At 43.5% G+C, this 20,356-nt stretch overlaps 1 protein-coding gene across 1 annotated transcript; it reads left to right on the plus strand.

The window, feature by feature from the left end:
* The first annotated feature begins 7,048 nt into the window (after positions 1–7,048).
* Positions 7,049–20,093, plus strand: tgm2l (transglutaminase 2, like). The gene is made up of 13 exons (XM_062547735.1): positions 7,049–7,187; positions 9,772–9,948; positions 10,265–10,498; positions 12,401–12,519; positions 13,795–13,923; positions 14,807–14,984; positions 15,853–15,994; positions 16,651–16,754; positions 16,961–17,203; positions 17,627–17,893; positions 18,190–18,350; positions 18,680–18,816; positions 19,809–20,093. The coding sequence occupies exons 1-13, from the start codon at positions 7,175–7,177 to the stop codon at positions 19,969–19,971; spliced, it is 2,067 nt and encodes a 688-aa protein (XP_062403719.1). The 5' UTR covers positions 7,049–7,174; the 3' UTR covers positions 19,972–20,093.
* Positions 20,094–20,356: the final 263 nt, after the last annotated feature.

The raw sequence follows: 20,356 nt of genomic DNA on the forward strand, positions 1-20,356 counted from the left end.
AAAAAAAAGAATTGGTTTTAATTGGTTGCAATGGGGGTGTGAAGAGTATTTCAAGCAATATGTTAAAAAATGCTCCAGAGAGCATGCTCCAAACTTCTCCTACCCCACCTTTAAACAGATTGTGGTCCAGCGGCAGACCACAAGAGTGGCCGCTATCTGACAATCTGATTTTGCTATCTGGGAAGCTTCATTGGCAGCACTGAGGCACACTCAATTCTGCATTTTCAACACACGCACGCACGCACGCACGCACACACACACACACACAACCCCATGCCAAAAAGTGGTGTCAATGATCTAGACCTTTAGCTGTGATGTTACAGTAAATGCCAAAGAGATGCCATCAAGTATTACTAAATAAATAGACAATGCATTTAGAAACTTTGCTCGGAAATTGAGAATTATGCAAGTCTTCCTACCCAAGGTTGTTTTTTTATTTTCATTCATGGTTTTAATTTTTTTATTCACTTGACAGATAAACGTATTTGAGTCCATATTTGCTCTTTTACCAATACAGCTACCACTGGTCATTAGATGCCATATAAAATATGCCATATTACATTTGGCTGACATTTTTAACCAAAGCAACTTACAACATGGTAAACATTTTATAGCCTGACTCTCGCCAGACCCTTGTAGTTCCGCCATGCTCCACCAGAGGCGTTTCACTGAGTTCCACACAAAGGTCTAGGCTCGAGGGCAATGCAAACAGAGACACTTATATATGAGGCGACACTGCACTGGAAAAATCGCCCATTGAATTGCATGGGAAAACTTCGTAACGGCAAGATGGCGGGTGTTTACACCGATTGCTACAATCATTTTGCCGATCCTTGGCGGTCACGCATGCGCAGTCCAAGATTACCAATAAGAAAAAGGCTTTTTAAGCGTTAATTTCATACAAAACCACCAAACCTTTTCAGCGATTTTAGTCTGATTTTCATCGTGATTTCAAACATGTGATTTGTATGTCCCTTATACCTCTGAACATTGACATCCAGCTCTCTCCCCATTCATTTAGATAGGGCCTGGTCTTGTTACGGTCAAACTCGCTGCCCGACCCCATGGCCAATATGGCTGCCGAGTGATGTGACTTGCCTTAAAAGGACTTTGACTACAAGGATCTGGCGAGAGTCAGGTTAAACATTTTAAGCTTTTCAAAGTAATTCTAAAAACAATTCTAGGAAAATTGCAAAATAGAAAGTGACAAAAATGGTGAGTTTAAAAAGGTCTAGAGAGCAGTAGGAATACCTCAACAGGCACAATTAGGTGATCAGCAAGACTAGTTGTAGGCTAAGTAGTGCTATGAGAGGAGATGTTCTCTGAAGAGCTGGGTCTTAAGAAGTTTTTTGAAGATGGAGAGGGATGTCCCTACTTTAGTTGGAACTGGTAGTGTGTTCCACCAATGAGGAACAACAGATGAAAAAAGTTTGGATTGGCCCGAGCGTGCTGGTGGAAGAGCTAGACGTCGCTCGCCTGAGGAGTCGCAACAGTCGTGTGGTGGCATATGCCTGTAAAATGAGGGCATTCAAGTAGTACGTACTTTGTAGAGTTAGAGTCTTGAATTTGATGCAGGTGGCCAGGGATAGCCAGTGTAACTGGATGAGCAATGGGGTGACATGCGCCCTTTTGGGTTGGTTGTACACCAAGTGTGCCGCTGCGTTCTGATGACAATTGCCTGTACCAGGAGTTGGGTAGCATCTTGAGTCAAGTAAGTCCTGATTGTCCGTGTGTAACAGCAAGACCTGGCTATTTAGGTTAATTTAAGGTCAGTTGGTTGTTGAGAACGACTCCTACATTTCTTGCAGTCCTGGTAGGTGCAACAGACTAATCTTGATGTTGATGTTGGTGGGTTTGTCTGGGAGGACCAACAATTCTGCTTTTGAGAGGTTTAGCTGGAGGTGGTGTGCCATCATCCATGTTGATATGTCTGAGAGGCAATCTGAGATGTCGAGACCAAGGGGTCATCAGGTGAAAAGGACAGATAGAGCTGTGTCGTCTGCATAGCAGTGGGATGAGAAGCCATGTGAACGGATGATCCGTCCGTGAGGTGGTGTAGATAGCAAACAGAAAGGGGCCCAGCACTGAGCCCTGGGGGACCCCTGTGGAGAGAAAGTGATGTGCAGACAGTTGTCCAAGCCATGATACATTAAACAAGCGTCCTGTGAGGTAGGATTTAAACCAAGAGAGAGCAGAGCCAGAGATGCCCATGTTTGAGAGTGTCGATAGAAGGATGCAGTGATTAACCAGGTCAAAGGCAGCCGATAAGTCAAGCAGAATGAGTACTGGTCACCCTGGCCTCCTTTAAGTCTTCTTTTATAGACAGCAGAGCCTTTTCAGTGGAGTGGACGTTCCACAAGCCATGGAGAAAGAGGTTTCGGTAAGTGAGGACTGTCTGAGTTGCTTGAGGTTAGTGAGATGTCTGCCCCTTTTGGCATGATATAGTTTTTTGCATTGGCCGGAGCAAATGGCCATGTGCAAACATTTTGCCTTTGACGGTGCCTGTTCTCGGTGAACTTGCATTGCTTAACTTGCTCATCATGATCTCGTACATCTCGTACCAAAAGGGCAGCTGGAACGAGGGCTGACGCTTATGCTGACTCTTCAACAGCCAATACTGTAATGATGTTTGGAAATCAAGTGCAGCAGTTCTCACTAAAAATTAATCAGTGTTCCAGCTGAGAATGCTCAAAAGGGCATGAAATACTTTCCACTGTAATTCCGCTCGCTCACACCGGACGAAACTCACCGTTTTACTGTGAGTGTCCTTCCCCTTCAGCTATTTCTAGACGTCAAAAGTCCAATTCTAGTGAATTGGATCGGCTTGGCAAGTAGAATTCTTTATGGTTTTTTTTATATTTAGGATGATTTGTGTAAGATTTTTATATCTAGGATGATTTGTGTAAGATTTCCATACGTGCCAACACCATACCATTTCATACAGTAGGTCACACAAGGAACTTCATACTTCCTCTATGAGACAGCAAGGGTCACACAAAGGGTCACAAACCGTCCATCATCAATGTTACACAACATGAAACCGAAAATGTCTTTCTCCATTATATTGTAAACGGTCTGTCTACTATATGTGTATAGCCGCTCGTAAGTAGACCTTCTTGTACTTCAAATTAATTATTAAAGGTAAAGGGTATATCTCAGTCCTCCTAAATAATCATGGATTCGGTTCAGAATACTGATGCTGGGCCCCAGCCGTGGCGCAACTGGCTGGGGCACCTGCACCGCACACCGGCGACCCGGGTTCGATTCCCGCCCCGTGGTCCTTTCCGGATCCCACCCCAGCTCTCTCTCCCACTCGCTTCCTGTCATTCTCACTACTGTCCTGTCCAATTAAAGGCATAAAAAGCCCCCCCAAAAAAATAACAAAAAAAGAATACTGATGCTGGAATTGGTTTCATTTTGGTTAATACTGTGTGACGGGGTGAGGGTCTGCAGTCACGTCTGACTGTTCATGTGTGTTTTTATGACTTCCCCGTCTCATTTCAGATCCGCCATTAATTTAGAGTTATTTAAATTGTCCATAAGAAAATAAGTTGTCCATAATCATGAGGGGTCACCATGAACATTAATATCTAACCAGGTGATCTTTGTTTTTTAATCAGAACAAGTCAGGTTTCACTCAGAGCCATAAGTCATGTTTCAAGTACAGGTTCAGACTCACTCAAATGGCATGTACTTTTGTTGCTCAAGAAATGGCTATTGGTTTAGATAGTTATTGGTTAAGACATACGTCTATGTGAAAGGACATCTGTTTCTTTTGAAGGAAATGACCTCTCAGGAATAATGACAGTGGTTTTTAGGACAAACAGTCGTTTGCTCAGTGAAAGTTGAATTGTAAACATTGGAAAGGTGTTGCATTTTCATACTGGAACAAGCATATTTCAATGCATAGATGTGAAATCATTTCAAATATGCTAATGGCTCTCCAAGGGTTCACAAAGTGGAAGACCAGTCTCAGCTGAATTTCTTGTGCAGTTCTCTACAGCTAGTTATCCCAACAGTTATTCTGCCTTTTATGGACTTAAAAGCTGTGAAAAGGTCTAGCTGATGGAAGAGGGATTAATGTCTGAATGCTTTTTACCTCCAAATATGTGGACATAAAACATTTTCTTTTTGGCAAAGTCTGAAACGTGATTTGTTTAGTAGAATAATCTGACATGCTCTTTGCCTGTTGGATATCATCTGGATAGAAAGATAGAAATAGATAGATACTGTAGATAGATAGATAGATACACAGATATATCTAGTTATTGGGTTATTGATTGATTATGTATTGATTCCCAAAGAGGAATTATAATGTTACACTAAATTATAGCACAAATCATTAATTTAATCACAGAAAGAAAAGGCTGTTATTGGTTAAGACATACGATACGTCCATACCACAATGAGGTATAAACAGCATTTTCAGTACTTCTACCCATGTATTGGGTATCTGTGGTGGCTACCATTGCAAAAACACTAAAAACATGGTCTGAAAATGTGATTCAACAAGCCATTCAGACTTTCTGGCTAAAAGTCTGCCAGATTGTTGAGTAAGACGACTCCATTTTACCTATCAAGTCTCCACTCACTACTGAGGAATGAAATTGCAAGTTAGTTTTCTTCCCCCAACACAGGGCCTGTTAGCAACATGTTGAAGTGAAGCCATCATACAAGATGTTTGTGTTTACAGGAACACACAAATAATGCTTTTCAGACAGGGTTGAAAAGGGTGTTGTGGTGCTTCATCCTTTTGGTATTTTTACCAAAGTATGACAGATGTTTTTATAAGACCTCAAATACATTTTTTTTTTTTTATATTTATTTAAATTGGAAAAGGCTCTAATACAGTATGTTCACTTTAATACACACAAAGAAGGTCCAACCTGTGCACAGTGTTACTCTCAGCGATGATGAGTGACGAGATGAGGACATGAGCAATTTGGCCAGTTTTTATGAGGTGCGGACGCTTTGGCCATGCTGTCACCAGAGTGCCAAGAGGAAGAGACTCACTTTTCCAAACCTGACTGACTAAGCATTCCTCAGATCAGTGTCATATGTGCACGCACGCACACACACACACACACACACACACACACACAGGCCTGCTGTTAAACTGCTGTTTTCCATTTGGGTAAAGTTGTGTAGTGATTAGCATTTTTTTTCATTGTTCCCTCTTGAGTTTGAGGAACAGAGGTCTGTCAGTGTGCCAGCTCTGGCCAAAACCAGTTTAGTAATCTAGCAGCAGGGTGTGAATCCGCTATCATGTCAGACGTCTGAGAGATTTTTTTCTCCTCGCCTGCCTCGCCATGCCACGCCACGCCACAGACAATTCAACACACTTCACTTCTTATTTATAGAAGCTGGAACTTAAGAAACTATTTAACACAGTGCGGTCAACTGACTGACCACGGGCTTCCGAATCGGTGAGACAGTGCAAAAAAAAAAAAAAAAAAGAAGATTACAGGATTTAAAAGTCTCTCCCAACAATGCCCCAGTCCGATTCCTGGGAAATTACGTCAGGTTTGAGGGAGCTCAGAGAGTTCTGCTGGCTCCTCCTGAGGTGACCAGACAAAATAGCAAACTCAGAAATTACCGGCAGTGTCCTAACGCACACACACACACTCACAAAGCATTGATTCACTCACTGTCTGGGGGTTTGATGCAGGTCTGAATTATCACATAAGTCTGTGTCATACAGTCTGTGAAGTGAATTCACTTGTACAAGCAGACATATGTAAATGTCATAACATTTGTAAACAAAGAATATATATACAGTATATATATATGGACTTTATTTTAAATTGAAATAAATTAAGATGGAATTGTAGACTTTATAGCACAGTAATAAAACCACAAAGTCAAAAACAGCTGTAGCCCCATCTACAGTAATATTCCAGTTGGTAAAGGACCAAATAACAGAAGCAGAATTTTTTTAGAAAGAAAACATTATTCAGTAAGTGTAAAGCTAAAAACATCTGGTAGATAAAGATGTCAGAAACAGATTTTACCTTTTCTCTTGTAGTTGTCTTGAAAATTCAATACATATTAGTAAGCTGTTGTGGGCAATCCACTATTTATAAGACACATAAGTTAAGACACTTAATAAAAGACACATTGTCCTGCCTGAAATCACATAGATCATACTAGTTTCTTTGTTTTCATGGTTGGTTTAAGGATAGAAATGTCATTTTGTAAAAACATATGATTTCATGATTTAAACTGGATCCACATGCTGTCACAGTCACATACTTGGAGGACCTGTTGAAAGTAGTTTACCGTAAATTAAAGGTTTGTTATTTGCCATGGTTAGGACTGAGCCAGGAAAAACAAGTCCGTGTTCCTTGCTCAAATTCAGCTGAATTGTAAACTTGGAGCGTCAGAGTATTTCCCCTATAATACTCTGTGCGACATGTGCTCCTTTGGAAAATGAAGATGAAAAAAGATGTCCACTCATAAATGGCCTGGACGGAAGAAGTTAGAAAAAGTTGGTGATGCAGGGCATTTACTGGAAATCTGCCAAGATACCGTGGAGGAGCTGGTGTCAGCGCCCTGTCTGTCAGAGTGCAGTGTGTCAGAACTAGGATGAGAGAGAGTGAGAGTGGGGAAGAGAGAGACAGAGGAAGAAAGAGCGAGACAGTGAGAAAAGGAAGCGAGAATTGAGTGTGTGTGTGTGTGTGTGTGTGTGTGCGAGAGAGAGCAGTAGTCAGTGGTTTGTCCTGAACCCCTGTTGACTCAGTCCATAGTAAATACTTTTTTCTCGCTGAAGTAAAATATTGACGGTGATGAAGCAGCTTTACACACACACACACACACTGGGTTGCTCCACCAAGCTGGACCTCACTCGGAAGTGTGATGTCAGAGGTCACAAACTCCAATGAATGGAAGTATTAGGGGGCGTGTGTGTGTGTGTGTGTGTGTGTGTGTGTGTGTGTTTATGTCTGTGAGAGAAAGAGAGAGAGGGAGAGACGGAGTAGAGATGGGAGGGGGCCATTCCTCCGTTCTATAAATACAAGGTCCTGATGCAGACAAGAGGTAGAAACGTGAAGAAGCTTCACCGATACAACAGAAACCTGAAGACGGATCCATACTCTTTTAAGGACGTTTTCACACAGGATCAGAATTACAGGGGATCTACTGATTGCTTGACGGAGTCACATTCAGAGCAGTAAGAATGACAGACAATGGTGAGTAACCACTTTTCTATTGGACATTGCATTAAATGGGTGAACTGTCTGTCACGCCAGTGTAAAATGTACTCTAAGAAGTGGCAGAGACCTGTGGAAATCAATATATGTGTATATATATATACTGTATGTCTCTAATCATATACCACAAGGCTGCTGTCATACTCAAGTACTACTGAAAAGTTTACTTTAACTTCTGTCAGGCATTAACAGCAGTGCCTTTGGACATTGGATGTAAAATATGAAACAAAATATAAACTATTTGTGTTATTCCCAAATGAATGCGTTTGCATTTGTGAGTCTTTTTTCTTATATGGACCATTGTATATGAGTACAAAGACGTATGCCCTGGCCTTTGGCCAACAGTGCACTGTGCCAATTTGTCCTGCCATTCCAGAGCACCGCATTTACCATTGCCTGGAGATTACATAAAGACCATTGGCAAAGCCAGCCTGGCCTCCACTGTGTAATTACTAGGAGAAAATGAGAGATGTTTTTAACCCCTACGAGACAGTTCATTTTTAGCTTTATAGCTTTCATTACTGTGCAGTGTGTAGGGTAGGAATTTAAAACTGTCACCTAGAATGGCTTAAATTTGGAAAAAAGGAAAACATAATGATAGACTTTTACATTAACGTGCGACTAAAGTTAAGTTTGTGCTGTGTGCCTTGTCTGTTGGTAGGATTGTAAATAGTCCACATCATCTCTAAAAATATGGATGAGGGCTCTTGACTGAGTGATAATGGGCTGCTCATAGTACTCCAGCAGTCTGACCTGTCTGACCTTTATCAAGCATAAGATGAGTGACAGAGGATCAAAGAGTTTTTTTTTTCTTTTGCATGCTTGCATCTTCTCAACTTCCCACCTTTGAGGTGAGAATCACCTTTTTGATATCAAAATAGGTCACCTACAAGATGTGTGCAGCTCCAAGGAGAAATTATTTGAGGGTGTAGAAGAAGAAGACTAGAAGCAGAATGTTGTTTTGTTTCCCCGCTGGCACTCTGCCAACCCTACTCTACAACTGAGTCTCAATTGAGAATGGGTCTGGGCACTCTTAAGCGGCTTAAGATTGGGCTGGTCTCTAGGCTATCTGGTCGCTCCATTATTCATTACCATCTCACTCCTGACCAACAAAGACAACAAGTACAACCCCATTGTGGACAGTTTTATCTCCACACAATGTTCTCACATTTTTATATTTTTGGGCTTTGGGCTTTTTGAATGGAACTGGTGCTCATGGAATGGAGCACCAGTGCTACCGCTGCACTACAGCATCTCCACGCTCACCTTTCTTTAGCCCTTACCTGTTTGCATCCCTGCATATACGACAGTTACCTTTAACCATTTCATAAAAGCTTGCATCCAAAGCTAAAAGACCTACAAGTACCCTCCAATACAAGAAAACATCAAGGGAAAAACCCTTAATCCCAAGATAAAAGTTAACATAATTGGTGGTAAAAATAAATACTTTATGATAAAAATGGGTCCTTAGTTTAACTGAACTCAAGTGGTTGTTTGAGCGACCCAGTGGGGACCCAGAGATTGGGACTCGAGTCTGAGACTTGGTTAACAATACAATGGTGGTCTTGGGACTCGGTTACAATAACTTTGTGCACAGTGGAAATAATAAGCGAACAGCTACATGCAAGGTGTGTCACCAGGATAAATGATGTCTGTTAAACGTCAAATTTCATCAGGCATCTCAAAACGCACCCAGATAGGGCAGTTACTCGTTGTAAAATAATGTCATAAATGTAAAATAGACATTAAACTTTGCATATCATTGTGCTAATGCTGAGAACAGGCATCTTTACAGTTGGCCATAAGGTTGATATATGGTTGACATATGGTTAATATTTCACAAGGTCTGTGAATTTGAGGGATGTCTTAAGTAGCAGAAGATTAGGTGGAGACTCCATGCTAGCTCCATTAAAGCATACGTGATATTTTTCATGTCACAAGTTCACATCCACTCTTGGCTGCCGTTGTAGTATTAGCTTAGAGCCATCTCTCCCCCAGAACAGTAGGCCTATATGTCAGTCCTATCATGCAGATATAAGCTAAATAAACTATTGAGAAACAAAAACTCAAACAGAGTTCTTAATGTGTGTTTATTCAGATTGCATTTCAGTAGACCCCATAAAGTTGGGCTATATCTGATTTTGATATGCTACTGTACTGTACTGTATGGATGGTAGCCAAAGGACATGCTTTGAATTCATAAGATTTAACAATATAGTGTCGGGGACAGATCAGATGGCCAGAGACTTTAGACTTGACTTGGACTTGTGACAACAGACTTGAGACTTGACTTGGACTCGTGACAAAAGACTTGAGACTTGACTTGAACTTGCCACTGAAAGACTTGAGACTTGACTTGGACTCAAGCTCAAAGACCTGAGACTCGACAACATGGCTTGTGAGCACCTCTGCGACCCACTCACATGTGTTATTTGGAGCTGATGACCATGTGCTGTGTTGTTTAGTTTAGTTTAGTTTATTGGTTTTGTTTGACAGGGACCATGCATAGAATAACTTCTATACCAGGGTTAGCTAAATAGCTAATAGCTGTTGCCCACCACAGGTGTATTCACAGGAGTGGACCTGTGCAGCCAGGTGAACAACCATGCTCACCGCACAGAGGAGATCGATGTGGACCGTCTGCTGGTGCGCAGGGGGCAGTCCTTCTCCATCGCCCTGCAGTGTTCTGGTGCTCCCCCCCGGGCACCCGAGTACCAGCTCAGCCTCGTCCTCCGACTGGGTGAATTGACCACACACAGCCTTCACAAATTTGGATCTAAGATTTAACTGGGTTTCAAATATGTAGCCAAGGCAGGAGTGGTTTTGGTGTTTTTGGTTTTGTTTCACCTTGGCTGCATTTGTAACCTAGTTAAATGTTATGTTAAATATAAACAAGCATTTCGAATTCACCTTAAAAGTGAATGATATTTTTCTTTCTTTCTTTCTTTCTTTCCTGTGTTCTTCATATCTCTCCTGGTGTCTCTGCATGCATTGTGTGTGTGTGTGTGTGTGTGTGTGTGTTCACTGTTCATGCGTGTTGTTCATGCGTGGCGCAGGCAAACAGGGCGAGGTGACGGTGAAGGTCTCTGAGTACCAGGCGCGGGGTGCGGGCCAGTGGTGGTTCAGCCAGCAGGCTGCCCAGAGTGAGCTGCTGGTGACGGTGCACAGCCCGGCGGACGCGCCCGTGGGCCTCTACAGCCTGGCCCTGCTCCTGCTCTCCCCCGACGAGCACATCCTGGAGGAGACCGCGCCCGAGAGCTTCTACCTGCTCTTCAACCCCTGGTGCAAAGGTGGGTCTGGGGTCGGAGTGTGATGCCCTTAGCTGAAGAATGGGTTGACACACACACACACACACACACACACAAACACACACACACATTATTATATATATAATCTCGCCACTTCTTAGAGTACATTTTACACTGGCGTGACAGACAGTTCACCCATTTAATGCAATGTCCAATAGAAAAGTGGTTACTCACCATTGTCTGTCATTCTTATTGCTCTGAATGTGACTCCATCAAGCAATGAGTAGATCCCAGTGGATTCTGATCCTGCGTGAAAACGTCCTTAAAAGAGTATGGATCCGTCTTCAGGTTTCTGCTGTATCGGTGAAGCTTCTTCACGTTTCTACCTCTTGTCTGCATCAGGACCTTGTATTTATAGAACAGAGGAATGGCCACCTCCCATCTCTATTCCGTCTCTCCCTCTCACTCTTTCTCTCTCACACAGACATAAACACACACACACACACACACACACACATACCCACGCCACCTAATACTTCCATTCATTGGAGTTTGTGACCTCTGACATCACACTTCCGAGTGAGGTCCAGCTTGGTGGAGCAACCCAGTGTGTGTGTGTGTGTGTGTGTGTGTGTGTAAAGCTGCTTCATCACCGTCAATATTTTACTTCAGAAAAAAGTATTTACTATGGAGTCGGACTGAGTCAACAGGGGTTCAGGTGAAACCACTGACTACTGCTCTCTCTCGCACACACACACACACACACACACACACACACACACACACGTGCACTTCTCGGTTCCTTCCCTCATTGTCTCGCTCTTTCTTCCTCTTCCCCACTCTCACTCTCTCATCCTACAGTAGTTCTGACACACTGCACTCTGACAGACAGGGCGGGTGCTGACACCAGCTCCTCTCTGGTATCTATGCAGATTTCCAGTAAATGCCCTGAATCACCAACTTTTTCTAACTTTTTCCGTCCAGGCCATTTTTTGAGTGGACATCTTTTTTCATCTTCGTTTTCCAAAGGAGCACATGTCGCACAGAGCATTATAGGAGTTAGGAGGAATTACTCTACGACGCTCCAAGTTTACAATTCAGCTGAATTTGAGCAAGGAACACGGACTGGACTCTTGTCTTGTTTTTCCTGGCTCAGTCCTAACCATGGAAAATAACAAACCTTTCATTTAAACTACTTTCAACAGGTCCTCCAAGTATGTGACAGCATGTTGATCATGTGCATATGCATGCACTTATGCATAGATTTGTTTTGTGGAGCCTTCTTCAATGCTCCATGCACAGATCCAATCCAATTTAATCCAGGAACACATCCCTCTGCTTGAATAGGCTAGGATAGGTTATCCCACCCTCTCCACTATATCATTACTGGTCTCCTCAGTGACTATTTCTATCGGTCATGACCACCAACCATGATCTTGTATCTATCTTGATCTTGTGACATTCTGAAAGTCCTCTATGTGGTCAGTATGCATCCGGTAGAGTTATCTAACTGACCTGACTGTCCAGACGCCACAGAGCATATGCGGTATGTGGATTTTCGTTTGTGGGTGTGCTTCTCTAGTGCAATGAGATTACATCACCGGTGTGGGTTTTTGACCTGTAGCTGGTGCACACACTCACATACATATGCACTCACAGACACACAAACACACACACACACACACACACACATGCACATGCACTCACAGACATAGGCACACATTGTTTGCATGCAATGTAGCATACACATAAACAACCAGAGAGAGAGAGAAGCTCAAATCCATAGACGTGCTCAAATGCATTTATGTATCTGCTTTTACCAAGTATTTGTGAATACTCCTGAATATTTCTGTAGTAAGATTAGGGATTACATCACCATTATGTTCTGAATATTTCTTTAGGAAGATAAGGGATTCCATCACCAACATGTTCTTTGTCCTGCAGCTGACGCGGTGTACTTGCCAGACGAGGGACTCCTGCAGGAGTACATCCTGAACGAGAACGGCATCCTGTACCAAGGCGCCTGGAACGACATCACCTCGCTGTCATGGAACTTTGGACAGGTAACCGCACAGGTGTTGCTGCACATTCCCTGTCACTGCAAGCGCCTCATGCTTATACATCCTTAGTACATTCATGCGGATCCTTCTTTTAGTACCTTTAGTATATTTGACTGTTCTTTTTGGTCATGTGGATATGCTATTTTATCATCCTGTTTACATTGTAGTGTATGTTGTGTGTGGTGTCTTAAGCTACTGGGACCTTGATCAATAAAGTATCTATCTATCTATTGATCTACATCTATCCATTGAACTAGTGGTCAGGCTTAGGTAAAGTGCAGTTAACATAGACAACTGATGCTGAGAAGTGGGTTGCACATTACTGTGATTCAGGTGGTTTTACTCCTCTCCTGCCCTCTTTAGAAGCTCTTGTAGTCTCCCGGTATTGACCTGGCTGCATCCTTTTGATTAGGCCTCATGAATACAGACAAAAGACCAAACAAAGCACAGAAAGACCACGGCCATACATTGAACTGAAGCAATGGTCTGGAACACATGCAGCCCAAGTCTTTATGTTGGCCTGGGAAAGCACCAGTGTTGGCTGGAGGGATTAACCCAAGGTGACAGGCCCTGTGGGCTGATTTGGCACAGGGGTGGAAGCTGGGATGCGGGCAGGCAGTCAGCGCTTTTCTGTCACCGATGCCAAAGGCGGCGGCGGTGGGCAGTGCGAATTGTGACATCTGGGTGGCAGGGCAGCCGCCCGGCCAGTCCCCGACATGGTCTTTGATGGATGCAAGGCATTTCTGCATGGGGTGTGTGGGAATGTCAGCATGCACAAACAAGAGCCTATTCTGCCCCAGTTGAAGCTTGCCAAATGGGCACAAGGGGATAAAGAGAGAGAGACAAAGAAAGAGAGAGAGAGAGAGAGAGAGAGAGAGAGAGAGAAAGGCGGGGTGTAGTTGAAAGAGGGAATGGTGCTTGTTAGAGACTTGAACTTAATGAACGTGTGAGGGAGAAAAGAGTGGCTTTAAACAAGAGGGTCTTGAGTACTGATGGGTTGTTTGCCAGTGGGGGAATGCCACCACCTAGTGAAAACAAGATGTCAAATCAAACAACTACTGGAAGTGAATAACAAGAATGATCCAATGTTGTCTGCTGTTTAATGCCATTTTATATTATTGCGAGAAGTTGCAGAGATATGAATATTTATGGCAGAGTGTTGAAATGCTGACAGCATTTTGATGAACGGTTAGATCAGTGTAATGCGAACTCACACTGTGACAGTTGACACACACGTAAAAAGCCACAGACACAAACAGCCTCTCCATCACCCCGCAGTTCGAAAAGGACATTGTGGACATCTGCTTTGAAATACTGGACAACTCGCCCACTGCACTCAAGAACCCAGACATGGACACTCTGAACAGAGCCAATCCTGTTTATGTGAGCAGAACCCTCACTGCCATGGTAAGTCTCTGCCACCATTGAAGGCACTCCTGGTGCTGTAAAACTATTGGATATTGCACAATACACATATTTGTTCGTTTTACTCTTAAATACATGCATTTTTGTGCCATTGAGTTTTTTTTTTGTTAGACCACTAAAATGTCTGTGTACTCGTGCCCTGATCTCTTGCCATCAGAGCCCAGGATTTAAGAGAGTGTGTTGAGTTGGTAGTCTGAGGTCACATGAGTTAGGAGCCAATCACAAATTGTTACTGAAAACCAGGCGATGTCACCTAGCTGTGACTGATGAATACAATGGCACACCCTCGCTTCAAGAGCTGGCCCCACTCTGGCTGTTGGATACTCGGACTGTGTTGGACCATGTCTCCTCTTTCCACGCTGTTTGGCAGCTCAGTGTGTCGCGTAACCTGTGGGACTGCCAGCTTTTGGAGCACTTTGTTGAGTTCCCGTCACTATTTGTTTTGGATGCCATCGCCCATGAAACTATACAGCTGACAAAACTAAACACTGCAAATCACCGCTGAACAGGTCAGGATGTGCCAGCATAGAAAGAAACTGGGCAGAGTGAAGCAGATCAGATATACCCTGCAAATCCCCAAGTTCTCACAGACACACACACGCACACGCACACGCACACACACACACACGCACACACACACACACACACACACGCACACACACACACACGGACGTCCACTTTTAGTTAAGGGATGGAAAGTTTTAGCTCTTTAGTAGCGTCATTTGCAATGATAGTTTAGAAGACCGCATACATCTGTGAGCTTTTAAGAGCACATTACAGTATGCTATGAACATGATGTAATGAAATTTTAACAAGCAAAACAAAAAAAAAAACCCCAACAGGACGTGTTATTGTCTCCCGGTAGGTGAACTCCAATGATGACCGCGGGGTGCTGACGGGCAACTGGACGGGCGATTACTCCGACGGCGTGGCGCCCACGCGCTGGACCGGCAGCGCGCCCATCCTGAGGAAGTGGAGTGAGGGCGGGGCGGAGAGAGTGCGCTACGGGCAGTGCTGGGTGTTCGCTGGGGTGGCCTGCACAGGTCAGCCATCAGTGACTGAGATCAAAGTACATTTGGCTGATGCTTGTTTAACCAAAGCGACTAACAGCACGGTGAACAGTTAAAGAGACACTTCACCGATTAGCATTAAGCTTTGTATCTTTAGAAAAACAGTCATGTTTTTGAATGGTCATGCATCATTCCCTCAGTTTGTCTTGAGATGGGAGAAATACGGATTTCAATGAAGCCCATGAATAGGACTTCCTGCTTTCAATGATGTAATTTTTTTACATCATTGAAAGCAGGAAGTCCAACATTGAAATCCGTATTTCTCCCATCTCAAGGCAAACTGAGGGAATGATGCACGACCATTCAAAAACATGACTGGTTTTCTAAAGATACAAAGCTTAATGCTAATCGGTGAAGTGTCCCTTTAATGCAATTCTTTCAACAATTCTAGGACAATATAAAAAAGGTAGGGTACAATAAGAATAAGTGCATTAGTTTGAATTTTAAAAAAGTAGAGTTCAATAAGAATTAGTGAATAACACAACATAACAATGAGTGCAATAACAACATTTAACATGGTATCACTGCACAGTGTTCAGTCCCCCTGATTGATTTGAAAATATGTTTGGGAATATTTCAGCTATTAGTTTAATAGAGGTTGCAAACATATGCTTGCGTAATGCCATGCATAGATTTTTAACAAGCAAAACAAAACAACAAAAGGATGTGTTATTGCTCTATAAGTGAAATTAAATTGAAATTGAATTGAAATAGATTCAACATGTGCAGATGGTTACACCAGATTTTTCCCCACTATGTGTAATTGCTCTGCGACCTCCCTACTTCACCAGGCCATGTCATTCCGTTGTGTTTGACTGGTTTTCTGATCTCCACTCTGCAGTTCTGCGATGCCTGGGCATCCCCACCCGCTGCATCACAAACTACTCCTCCGCCCACGACACCGACGGGAACCTTATGATCGACTACCTGTTCGATGAGAACATGGAGAGCATCTCCACTGGCGGCAGAAAGGACATGGTCTGGTGAGGAGCATGAGTTCCTGACCTGTCACCCTCTGAAACTGATCTCTCACACCTAATTTATACCTGACACTATGATGCTCCCATCTGAACTCTCACACCTACAGTAATTTATACCTGACACTATGATGCTCCCATCTGAACTCTAACACCTACAGTAATTTATACCTGACTCTATGATGCTCCCATCTGAACTCTCACACCCATAGATTGTATATTATATATACATACAGTCTATGCTCACACCCATGTCATTTATACCTGACTCTATGATTGCTACCTGCTACTATACTATCTTTAGTCATCTCCCTGTTCGAAACTAATGGAGCTATTTTTGCTATCAGCTTATCTCCCTTTCATCCTCTGTGAGTGGCACTGTATGCCCAAGACACATTTCATTAATTATCTTATCTGATCTTACACTATATTGCCAAAAGTATTGGGTCACCTGCCTTGACCCGCATATGAACTTCAGTCATCCAATTCTTAATCCATAGGGTTTAATATGATTTTGGAACTTCCAACATCAGTGTTATAGCTGCAAAGAATGGACCAATGTCATATTAAACCCTATGGATTAAGAAAAGGATGTTACTGAAGTTCATATGGAGGTCAAGGCAGGTGACTCAATACTTTTGGCAATGTATTTCTGTGCACAGGAACTACCATTGCTGGGTGGAGTCCTGGATGGCTCGAGAAGACCTTCCAGACGGTAATGATGGGTGGCAGGCTCTCGATCCTACGCCCCAAGAGAGAAGTGATGGTAGGATTAATTTAATTTGATCCCTGTTTATGTACATAATTATCAGAATATTCCATCCGCATGCTGACCCTGAGCAAATAGAGTTGAGTTGACCTTGAGAGGGAATGAGGGAGAAAGAGCGAGAGAGAGTGAGAGAGAGATATATCCAAAAGAGGAAGAGAGAGAGAGAGAGAGAGAGAGAATCATTGTCCATTGTCTCCTCTCAGGTGTGTACTGCTGTGGGCCTTGTCCTGTGCGGGCGATACGAGAGGGAGAAGTGGGTGTGAAATACGACGCGCCGTTCATCTTCGCTGAGGTGAACGCCGACCTGGCGTTTTGGGTTGTCCACCCGGATGGCGAGCGCACACAAGCCTCGGTCAACAAGAGGACAGTGGGCCGGAATATCAGCACAAAGAGCGTTTATGGCGATCAACGAGAGGACATCACTGCACACTACAAATACCCAGAAGGTGATCCAGTCAAAAGAGAGTTATTTCGCAGTTAAAAATGTAACCGTACAAATGTTCAATCTCTTGGGCTTCATGAAAAATCATTTGTAATTTGTGAAAACCTGTACATTTAGCCCTCTGTTGTAGAAATGAATCAACAACACAGGGCTTTTACATTGATTACTAAAATAGAGCCAGTTTCAAAAACATGGTCAAGCCTCAAGACTCATGGTCAAGACTCTTCTTCACTCTTTTAGTCTAGTTTCTAGAACAAGGCTTATTCCATGTCCAGGAAACCAGGCCAACAGAGTCACATGAAAGCTACATTGTCTGTGTAACCACATCTCAAATCACTATGAAGCAGCTCACAGTTCTAAATAGTTTCAGACAGATGCACTGGCTCTTAGTCCAACCAATTCCGAATCCTGTTTGCTGTTATTTCAGGTTCAGAGAAAGAGCGTCAAGTTTTCGAGAAGGCCGGCAGGAGGGTTTCCCAACCGAATGGTGGTCAGGGCCAGCTGGAGCTGTCCATCAAGCATGCCCAGGCCGTCCACGGGACGGACTTCGACGTGATCGTGGAGGTGCGCAACGCGGGCGAGGAGGACGCACGCGCTCACCTCACGGTCGTGTCCACCACAGTGACCTACAACAGCCTGCACAGGGGCGAGTGCCAGAAGAAGACGGCTCGCCTCACGGTTCCTGCCCAGAGGGGTGAGTCACTCGGCCGTGCCTGGTGCCTGGCCAAGACACACGGCTAGAACACATCCACTTTTAATACTGAAATAACTGCTTTTACATGAAGCACCTCAGGACTTCCTTAAATGATGTGCTGGATTCAATTAAGGACTTCAGTACCACAGGATGATGTACTGCTTAAAGCATTACAGAGCTAAAATATATAATCGTACATGTAGTACTGCACTGCGTTCACAATTTTTTGTCTTTAGAAGTGTGATCGTCAATGTGTGAATTATAATTATTGATCACCTTTCAATTGGGTGTTCCAGCTCACAAAGAAGTTCTGCGTCTTCGCTACAACCACTATGGAGCTTGTGTGTCTGAGCATAACCTGATCAGGGTGACTGCCTTCGTCAAGACGAACGATCAGGAAGACGTGATCCTGGAGGAGGTCAACATCCCTCTGCGGATGCCAAAGTTGCTTATGAAGGTGACCAGGAACTCGCCTTATACATGAAGGCAAATACATACTGTACTTAGGTTGAGCTACAACAGTATATATTTTTTATTTTTTTTATTTTTTTCCCTGATGAAGACCTAGCGAAGGTCGAAACATGTTGGCATTTTTAATGATCATTCAAGATTAAGCCCATGAACTAAAGCTTTTTAAACTTTTTTGGAAGAGTGCCTTGGTCAATTCATCTATCTACATTCTACAACAGTAGATGTTGAGTAATATTGTCTAAACCTGGTGAGTACTTGCTGAGGGGAACCAGTACAGTCAGATGTTTGATTGTCCATGGTTATGCTTTCCTTCAGGTTGTAGGGGAAGCAGTCGTATCTCGGAAGGTGACAGCCCACATAACCTTCACAAACCCGCTGCCAGTCACCCTGAAAGATGGTGTGTTCACAGTGGAGGGTGCTGGCCTCACAGCAGCTACAGAGATCCCTGCTCCGTAAGTGCAAGCCTTGTGTGTCATAACATGCATTTGTCATTAGCTATTAACATCTACCAGGAGTCTGGAAGTCGGTGTGAGCAATAATAAATTGCTCTACAAAACTGCATAGGATCTGTGTAGGCTATCTTTTAGGATTTAGGACAGTTCCTTCCTTTGAGTTTGTACTGATCGTCTTAATGTGCTTTTCAAGCTGGTAATAGCATTAATGGACAAATCAGCTGCCTAAGTGAAGGTTTGAGTAAAACCACAGTAGTACTTTTACTCTCCAGATCTGAACTTTTCCAGTTGCGGTAGCTTTAAGAATGGTCAGAAACAGTCCAAGGCCAAGATACCTTGGCAGGACATGTAGCTTCGACCACGGTCGGACTGCTGTGGCACACATGAGGGAACAGAATTTATACCCCCACACCAAAACACACGAACACAAACAGACGTAAGCTGCTCATCTCAGTCCAAAGGCGATCTGCCCCTCTACACACTCAATGAGGCCAAATGTTACCACATGTAAGCCTGCGCTCCAGACGCCAGGGTAAATATCATCATGGTCTCAAACCTAAATTCAGGATAAATGCTTCGCTAGGCCAGACAGCCTTGGGTGGCTCTAAGGTTGCTTTTGTCGGATTAGCCAGTGTGAAGCAAACATTTGTGCAGGGCTTTGTGTAAATTCTTCCAAATATGTGAAATGGAATTTGCAAATAAAATAAATAAAACTGTAGAACTATGAGGAGCCGAAATAGGAGGTCTATGTTTTTGCGTCATTGGAAGTGTACTTCCACAGAGACAGAAATGAAAATAAGTCTCTGGGCCAAACACATCGTGCAGGCCTAAACTATTTCCTGGCGAACACATTGCGTCCACGTTGAAATGTGTTAAAAGTCTGGGAATTCTGTGGTGGTCATATCCTGCTGTGATGCACAAATAGGCTGGCGATATTTCATGCCTTGTAGGACTCTACCACTTACTGTTGCAGTCTACTTTTTTTCACACAGGGGAAATATCGGACCAGGTGAAGAAGTGACGGTCAAGTTCTCATTCAAACCCATGCGCCCTGGTCTGCGGAAACTGGTAGTGGACTTCGACTCAGACCGCCTGAGGGATGTGAAGGGGGAGGCCACTGTGATCGTCCGGCGAAAGAAATGGAACCGGACATGATTGACACAAAACCACGATTATCATGTTAGATAAATGTGTTTTTTTAACAGAAAAAAAACAACTATCCCATGTGTACTAGTTGGATACTGAAGTTTCCAACAAATCTGTCCAACAGCATAACTGAAAATTAGGGATGCACCGATCCGATATTTGGATCGGATATCGGCCCCGATATGAACAAAATAGCTGGATCGGGGATCGGAAAAAATGAGCCGATCCATGGGCCGATCCGAATTTAATATAGTCTCAAAAAAAGGCTGAGCCATGACGCGCAACCAGCCATTTAGCGCAGCTCACTGCTGCGGGTTAGAGTGTGCCTCACCTCACTGTGTGCTCTGAGTGTCTAAATTCATGGATGGGATAAATACAGATACCAAATTTATGT

The sequence above is a fragment of the Sardina pilchardus genome, chromosome 10 (genome assembly GCF_963854185.1).
Source record: "Sardina pilchardus chromosome 10, fSarPil1.1, whole genome shotgun sequence".
Lineage (NCBI taxonomy): Eukaryota > Metazoa > Chordata > Actinopteri > Clupeiformes > Clupeidae > Sardina > Sardina pilchardus.